At 36.3% G+C, this 9,497-nt stretch overlaps 1 protein-coding gene and 1 long non-coding RNA gene across 2 annotated transcripts; one reads left to right on the forward strand and one right to left on the reverse strand.

The window, feature by feature from the left end:
- The first annotated feature begins 370 nt into the window (after positions 1–370).
- LOC21395865 (basic leucine zipper 43) lies at positions 371–811 on the forward strand. The gene has a single exon (XM_010089029.2). It carries the CDS (start codon positions 371–373, stop codon positions 809–811), a length of 441 nt encoding a protein of 146 aa, XP_010087331.2.
- Positions 812–1,775: 964 nt separating this feature from the next.
- On the reverse strand, positions 1,776–8,581 carry LOC112091289. Its single transcript, XR_002902075.1, has 3 exons — positions 8,408–8,581; positions 8,193–8,320; positions 1,776–1,839 (listed from the first exon to the last, which is right to left on the reverse strand). It is a non-coding gene; the product is annotated as an uncharacterized LOC112091289 (long non-coding RNA).
- Between the last annotated feature and the right edge of the window lie 916 nt (positions 8,582–9,497).

Genomic DNA, 9,497 nt, shown 5'->3' on the forward strand with positions numbered 1-9,497 from the left:
AACCTAGGCACTCTCACCTAAAACTAACTAAAAACATAATGCTCATTAATACCAAGATTAATACCAACATTAACACTAAGATAATTTTACTATATAATCTCTCTTTGCCTCTTATTCTATATATCAAACCTAAATTGATTATTTTTTTCTCAAAGCTATGGAAAAAAATAATGAATTGAAAGCTTCTCTCACACAAAAACAACCCCAATACTATCCGGGCACAATTAACAAGCATGCATTAGAATTGGTCAATCTAGGGCACTATTCTCTCTCCCAACAAAACCCTAATTCTCAGAGTAGTAACATTTCAGACCCCATCCTCCCATTTGCCATCAGTACCGCTGCCAGGCTCTTCCCAAACAACCTTTCCATGTCCCCCGGAAATGATGACTCCACCACGGATGACTCGAGAGAGATTGGTCGGGGCCGAGAAGTGGGCGTTGGCGTTGTGGTCAACAATGAAAGGAGGTTGAAGAGGATGATATCAAATAGAGAATCAGCTCGCCGGTCGCGAATGAGAAGGAAAATGCAGATAGAAGAGCTTCAGTACCTGGTGGGCCAGCTCCAGACGACGAATCGACAGCTCTCGGAGAAGCTCATTCAGTTGCTGGATTGTAATCAGCAGATTCTCCAGGAGAATTCTCAGCTCAAAGAGAAAGTTTCTTCTCTTCAGATCATACTCTCTGACTTGCTTGTCCCTTTGAGAAACAATGCTGGTGAAGATCATAACTCAAGCGCTGATCGAATGCTTAAAGCTCAAGGTTCTTCCACCCCATCGGTTACTATAAGTTCCATGCAATTGCTTCATTGACTATATTTATATATGTAAGTGTTCGCAAACCAAAAAAAAAAAAAGATTTATCGTTTGGTGAAAAAAAAGTTCAAGGGTTAGCTAACAGATATTTGGCTTTGTTGAATTTATAGTTCATTAAGAGAATCTAGGCAATTAATCAGCTTAATTTCAACGTTCAACTTATGACGTGGTTTTTCATGCCTTTTCTATGATATTCCAATATTCATTCTCGCATTAGGTATGCAAGGATATTCAATCTTCTACTGTTCATTTGGCAGTCCAGGTCCTATTGTGATCATGAAATAATTAAAAGTGACATGTAGATGTACATTATATAAATCATCCATCATAACATATACAACCATATATGCTGACTAGTTACCAAAGCTCAAAAAATTGTATCATGCACGATCAATGATTCTTACCCAATATATTAAAAATTATGTTTTGTATTTTCTTTTAAAAAATAAAGATTGTTGATTTTATGTTTTTCTTTTTTCCTTCATCGTCCACAGTAGTTTGGGATTCTTATAACCGTGATTGCTTTCGCATGTATTCAATCTTTTCTTTCGATGTTGGTGGCTTCTTTACGTTCTAAAATTTTGAGCGATTTGGTTAAAATGAAAAGGCCATCTAATCTTAAGGTGAAAATCGCCGCACATCCCAAAATTTTGAGATATATTCCGCCAAATCTCAATTACTCCATAATGGAAAAGAAGAAAATAAATCTTAATTAGCTTTTCAATTGTTACATTTTCGTAGAAAAGATTTCGATGGCTCAAAAATTTTGTCAAAAATTTCAGTAATACATTAAAAAGCCAAGAAGAAAACAAGATGGTTCTTCAGGTATATATATATATATATATATATATATTAAACCTCAGGTAGATAATCTTTTCCTTTTATGAGAGAATAATGGGAATTCATCAATAACTTAATAAGCAATCTGCAATCATAACACAAGAAACAACAGAAAGGAACCATCGGATTGCTTCTTCCAAAGCAGTACAAACAATCTCTCATTGGTTCTTCCACAGTTTAGCCATCTGTAAAGGCAAAACTAAAACGATTATACCTTGTATTTCTAGTAGTGTATTTTCAGCGTCATCATTCTACTATCAAGTAATGGGTTTTTGACACAAATATTACTCCCTAAACTTGTCATGATTTAGCAAAATACCCCCTAAACTTTTAATTTTAGTAAGTTGCCCCCCAAACTTATAAATTTAATGCAATGTATCCCATTTAACTAAATTTTCTCAAATTTTTTATTAGATTTAAAATATTAAAAGTTGAGATATTGAAAGATTTGTGCTGCATTTGTATTGGGATGTTGAAATTTTTTGCTTAACGTGCTTTTTTGACACTAATTTAAAATGAGGCGTGTTGTGTGGGAAAATATGCTTTGACACGTCGGACGACAACCAAGCTCCCCGTGGCCCTCACCCGCCACGTCAGACAGCGGTCGACGTCTAAAGCTCATTTTCCCCTCCCCCAATTGTGAAACGGCTGATCGTATGAGACAATTCATGCAACTGTCGACCCTACATGCAGTCGAGGCCTACATGATTCGTTCTTTGCAGACCAGCCTAGAGCCTTGAGCATTGTCCAAGGACGTGCTGTAGGAGTAACCCATTACCTTCTGGGTGGAATTGCCACAACATGGGCATTCTTCTTAGCAAGAATTATTGCAGTAGGATAATGGCTAGGAGGATTTGAAAGGCATTATGGCAGCGGTACCGCAGGAGGATCGACCGGGATAGAGACCGCGGCTTGTGAAATATAATATAGACGCAGAGGGCAGGATGTTTAAGTTTAGACCACATCCCAAGAATAACCTCTGAGGTGACAAGGGAGAAATCCCTAGGTTACTTCTGGATTTAGAGAAGGTCAGTAGCACAGAGAATGATTACCTGCCCATAAACCACCTAAAACGGACCAATGGAAATCACGGAAGATCCGCATAGCCGCAATAGTGGACGAAGTGAGTGAGTGAACAGCTCAAAAGGTGCAGAGAGGCTACGTTCTAGGCAAGTAGGATAATAGGCTACTCGAGAGAAACCTTCAGAGAACCTCCTGTCACAGTCCGCCCCATATGTAATCTGTGAGATATAAAAGGGAAAATGTCCCAGAGAGAAGAGAGAGGCTAATTCTGTAACAATTGAAGGAAGAAAGGAAAATACAATAACAAGTGGATGTATCTCTTTTGTTATAGAGTGAACTACTATAACCTCGTGTGTTCTTTTCATTGAGTGACAAATCCATACCACCTCAAAATACCTTGAAGACAAGTATAACCAGTTGCACTTTCTCGATAATATAATCAGCTTTGACTGGTAACTCGACGGACTACCGAGTGGTAGTCCGGCATAATCTTATTGACGAAATTTCACCGTCAACAAGGCGTATTGCAACAAATTTACAAGTTGAGGAGCTAACTTATTAAAATTAAGAGATTGAGGGACAATTTACTAAACCAAGACAAGTTTAGGGAGTAAATGTGCGAAAAATCCATCAAATAAAGGTTTCTCAAAACGAAAAATCTTTGAAAGATGAGACTATCAACCACTACAATGCTTGCTTGATTCAGATTTCTCTAGCCATCAGCGCAACCCGATTATCCATTAAGCTAAAGAAAGAGATTCCTCCGTATTTGAGTGCTAAATCTTCCACTGAGAAATGACCGTCATTTTAAGGACATGAATACAACTATGTATAACAGTTGTGAAAGATGCAACATACAACTTGTAGGGACAAAAAGGAAAACGGAAAAAGAGAGCTTTGTGATAAGATATGAAATCAAACTCTATCAGTAAGATAAATGAAACAAACCTTGATAAAAATCTAATAGTTCAGATTATCAAAATATAAAATAAAATAGTTATGCGTAGTGAAAAAGACCCACTACGTATCTAAATTGATAGTTTATTTCGTACCCAAAGTATCAAGTGTTGGGAATAGTGTCCTAAAAGCATAAGATGTAATAAGATATTTATTATTTAAATAATAAAATAATTTATTCATCATTTTATGTGCATATATTTATGAATATTTTATGAATATTAAATAAAAATTCCGTGATTATTTATGTAACCTTAAACATAGTATATAAGTGTTATACACGAGAGGATATTGTTTGACGATAATAATAAAAAACATTGTTAATAATGAATTTAATTAAAGTTTAGAATCTTTAATTAAAACATTATTAATACATGTCATACCCATTTAGAATGGAACGGTGCTATCTGCACTGTTAATATGGTGAGATATTGAATGAGTGTATTTCGCATAATGAGATTGAGTGGAACAGTGACACAAACACAATATGAATTTCTAATAATTTCCGTTAAGCATAGAAATTCTAATTGAGTCTACCGATGGTCATATATAGAATGTTCTTAATCCTGAGTTCTTAACAAACTCCTATTTATGGATTTATGTCTTTTGATTTACTCGGTACGGATTCTGAGACCCTGAATACTATTCCTTATATTTTGGAGACATGATGAAATAGGTAGCCGATAATGTTATTATACGAGATGGAATCCATTCCTTCTTGAGAAAGAAGAAGATAAATAATTCTCGTGAGTGTTGATTCGGTACTTGGATTAGTAAGAGCGCTCTGATTCATGAATGTGTTTTATGAATCACTATCCATTAGAGAGTCAAAGGTACTCAAGGATGCAGATATAATTAGAGAGGTTAACGGATTCTACCTGACTCTAATTATGAATTATTTATGGAGGATTGATCTATATGCAATGACTATATCAAATGGACACTTCACAGTTTAGAAGTAATTAATGTCTATAATTTCGAGAGTTCAATTCCAAGTTTATAGTGGAGTAACTATTAGAATTAATAGAATTAATTAATTAATTAAAGTGTTTAATTAATTATTAATTTTATTGGAGCTCGAGATTATAGGTCCATAAGTCCCCGCGTCGTCCTTGTAATTCTACCAGACACAAAGGATAAAATGGGAATTTTAGAATTACAGAATTCTAAAATTAAATACTCAAAAAATAATTAATTTAGAATTAATTATTATTTAAATAATGTGATTATTTAAATTTGAATTTGAATTGTGAACATAATTTAAATTTATCATTTTAAACTTATTTGATAAGTTGTTCAATTTAGAATTCAAATTAATTTAAGTTTGACTTAAATTCGAATTTGAATTTGAATTAAAATTGGACTACAGGATAAATGATGATTTTCTCTTCCTTCCCTATCTGCAATTGGCGCCACACACAGGGATGAAAAATCCTAGGGTGGCCGGCCACTTAAAAGATAAGGTGTAGGAGATTTTTTGTTCCAAATTCAAATAGAAGATAGAGATTTGATTCTTTTTTAAAGTTTGACTTATACTCTTTAAATATGAGAATGATAGAAAATTGTGAATACAATTTTAGAAAACATTTTTCTGCCCTAATTAGTTAGTGTGGCCGAAATTCTCAACATAAAGAGAGAGGAAAAAATTTTCTCCTAAAAATTTCACATCGTGCATGCGTTGGTATTTGTGGAAATTCGAGTGTTTTTTAAAACCAGTTTTGTCTCACGTGTGCCCACACACACGTCTACGTGGAATCAAGAAATTGACATGGAAGACTTTAGTTTTCTAAACACAAAGATTGGAGCAAGGACTGTTCGTGGTCAAAGAACTCAAGTTATAATCCGAGTCGGCTTCCAGGTATTTTCCTAATTGAGTTCTTGACATATAAATTAATGTGATTAATTTATTCGTGCATAAATTAATATAATCTATAGAGTATCTCAAAAGTTTTGTGAAAATTTTTATTATACACGATCCGCCTTCCCACCACGCTTCCCTGATCTCGCTATGTTCTCTGAGCTTAGTGATGAGCCATTTTACAAGGATGAAATGTTGGCCCACAACTCCAATCCCATTGAACCAGAAACTGTTCCGGTTGATAATGCTTCAGTGTACAACGAGGAAGTTGGAGAATGTAGCAAGGGAAAAAGACCGTGAACTGCTCCCGCATGGCAGCATGTCACAGAGAAGTCCCGACCAAATCTAAAAACAGGTGAAATGAAAATTCATTCGGTATGTAAATATTGTAAAAATCACTTTTCTAATAAAAATGGCGGGGGTACTGGTCATCTGAATAGATATTGAAAAGCACGTATGCCGTTGCACCATGGTGGGTGTGTAGACTCCTGCCAACAAACACTATCACTCACGTCACAAGGGTTGCAAAATTTTACATACAATGCACAACGTGCTCGTGCGATACTAGCTAAATTTTTAGCTAGCGTCGAATTAACTTTTTCGTTTGCAAATGATGTGGCGGTTGAAGAATTCATACAGACGGCATTCTGCCTGCAAGTTAAACAGGTAGTAGAAACACAACTCGTTCTGATTGCATGAAAATGTTTTATGTAATTAGACAATCTCTAGTTAATAATTTTAGGTCTTTTAATGCTACTATATCTTGTACTTCTGATATTTGAGAGGCGTGTAATAAAATTAGATATTTATGCGTCACAGCACATTTTGTCGACGAGGAATGGGTTTTACAAAAGAGAATAAAAAGTTGTCGTTTATGTCCATTTCCTCATAACGCAAACGCTATTTTTGGAACAATAATGAAAATTTTTAAGTTTTACGAGATAGAATATAAAATTTTAACTATTATTTTTTATAATGCGTTAGCTAAGGATTGCAATTAACATGTTTAAACTTAATTTGAAACTGCCTTTTGGTGGAGAAATTTTTCATCAACGAAGTGTGTGTCACAAATAAATACAAGCAGGAATTGAACATATTTCCTCTCATCTGACAAATATTAGAGAATCTTTATCCTCCATATCTAGTTCTAGAGCTCGGCTCCAAGAATTCTAACAATATTACAAGAACAATCAGACGTCCCTAAGAAAGTTTCCAATTGATGTGAGATATAGGTGGAACTCCACCTACTTAATGTTGAAGACTACACTTCTGTATCAACAGATCATCACAACGTACATGAACAGTAAGCACGGTGAGCATTTAATTTTCGATACAGAGTGAAAAATTGGTGAGTACTTTTTGAAATTTTTAAAAGTTTTCTACAATGCAACTGAATTACTTTTTAGAGTTTATTATCCTACTGCACATTTACCTTTGCATCAACTATTTAATATTTCAGAAATATTTTCTTATATAAGGATACTGAACTTTTTAGAATGATAGTTAAGCTAATGGAAGCTAAGTTTAAAAATTATTGGGTTAGCTGTCATATGTTATATGCATTAGCAACCATTTTAGATAGTAGATGCGGATTAGATGAGACATAATCTTTGATGTCTACTACGGCAGAAAATTTAGGTATTGATATGCAACTAACTATTGCCGAAGCTAGGAAAATGTTAGAATTATTATTTGATTTGTATGAAGTAAAATACGGATTAGGTCAAAAGAACAGGGAACTTTGACGACAAGAAGCAGTTCGAGACCCAAAGGTTCATTGTGGAGCTTCTTAAGAAGACAGAGAAAGTGTCAAGATCGTCATCAACACAAACGTCTACCGAGTTAGTGAAATATTTTGAATCAAATTTTGTAATTGATGATGACAAACTGGACATCTTACAGTGGTGGATGAACAAAGACCAATCGTTTTCGAACATTGTCCATAATAGTACGTGACATTCTGACAACTCCAGTCTCAACGGTAGCATCGAAGCAAGCATTTAGTGCAACAAACTGAATTCTTGACGAGAAGAGCAGAATGTATCCGGATATCTTGGAGGGGCTAATGTGCGTTAAAGACTAGAAAGATGCTAGAAGACGAAAACAACACTACAGATGATTCAATTCAAGAATATTTTTCAAACTTATACATAACAGAATCTTCTAGAAGCAATTCTTCAACAGTGTAATTTGCCATTTTAGAATACTGCACTATTTTTTCCTTCGCTAAGGTTTTGCCCGATCTCCCCACGAGTTTTACTTGACAATGTTTTTAACGAGGCAGTCATTTATGTGTATTTATTCGTATTATCTCAATTCAATAAAATCACATCTTTTGAGGGTATGTGATATATATATTTTTAATTAATATTGTAAAAATAAATAAAATGGCATGGGCCGGCCTGTGAAGGGCCTGGGCCCGGGCCTAGCTCTGGCCCTTATGGACTAGGGCCGAGAGCCAGTGTTGGGTTTGAGGGTTTCTCCTCAGGCCCGGCCTTGTGCAGGGTCGTGCCAGACCGGCCCAAACCCGCCACGGGCCTGGGATTAGAAGGGCCGTGCCAGCCCGGCACGGGCCTTTTGACATCTCTAGAAGACATTGCAAGCTCATGTCCGTTTCCTAATTCTAGTTTATCTCATCATAGCATTTATTGTACAAGATTTTACAAGAATGGGGGAGAAAATTTGAGAACTATACTTAACCATTCTTCTTCGGAAGGTGCTTCCCATTTGAGATGTTAGAAAAGGTCTCATTAATAGTGACCGATTCACTGCTGTTCTGGTCTTCAAAAGCCTGCACTGGGTCTGCATATGATCGCGTACAAGGCCATCTGCAGAAACAGGGCCAAGCATGGATTAGCTTCTGTCACTGCACATGAATTTCCAGTAGATTAACAGGATCTTTGAATATACTCTACCTGCTTGACTTTATAAGTTTGTTGTCTATTGTAATATTCTCGTCAAATATGTTGCCTACAAGAGCAACATACAAACACAACAATCATGTGAACAACAAGAATTAGTTATGATGAAAGAGCTGCTTGCTACTACATTTGATGATATAGCAGAGAACCACCACATCAACAGCAGAAACATAATTTAAGAGAGAGAAAACACTACTAACAATGGAAGGCATCTGTATCTGTAAACATGACTGCTCATCGGCTTAAAACCGTCGGTTCCGCCGCCGAACCGATTTGTCCGGTTTTCAGAAATGTGGAACCGAAACCGAAACGCCGGGACAAGTTTCGGCTGGTTTAACTGACCGCCGGTGATCGATTTTGTAACCTGGCGGTATTGAGCCAACCAAACAGGACCCTTTCAAGTCTAATCTGTTCTTTCCGATTCTGAACCATATGATATAACAACAGAAGTTAAACAAAAAGAACGCAAACGAAGGAATCAATTGAAGCAAACTAAACCAAAAGATACAAATTACAGTAGTTTCCGATTCTGTGCACAACTTCCAGTTTCAATCCATTTTCTTTCACTTTCCTTGCAAAGAACACAAATTCCCAAAGAACCCCAGAGCACATTGTCAATATCCACCATTTTCTTTCACTTAGCTTGCAAAGAACATAAATTCCCAAAGAACCGCAGAGCACATTCTCAATCTCCACCATTTTCTTTCACTTTCCTTGCAAAGAACATAAATTCCCAAAGAACCGCAGAGCACATTCTCAATCTCAACAATTTTCTTTCACTTTCCTTTGTAAACTACTAAACTACCAATCTTATTAAACATTCTGACAGAGAAAGTTGAAAGGAACTAACCTTCACGGCTTCACCCACAGCGTGACGGCGAGGATTGGAAGGCTGGCCGAACGAACGGCACAAGAGAGGGGGCGGCGGCGAACGGAGGCTGAGGCGTTTGCGACGAACGGCGCACGGATGAGTTTTAGGAGTTTTGTCGAACGAAAGAACTGAAGAGGAGGTTGGCAAATTTTGGCCAAATTCCACCCATCCAACCCCATCCACAAAAGCTCCAAAACGACAACGTTTTTCACA

Source organism: Morus notabilis, unplaced genomic scaffold (assembly GCF_000414095.1).
Source record: "Morus notabilis unplaced genomic scaffold, ASM41409v2 Scaffold161, whole genome shotgun sequence".
In the NCBI taxonomy this organism is placed as follows: domain Eukaryota; kingdom Viridiplantae; phylum Streptophyta; class Magnoliopsida; order Rosales; family Moraceae; genus Morus; species Morus notabilis.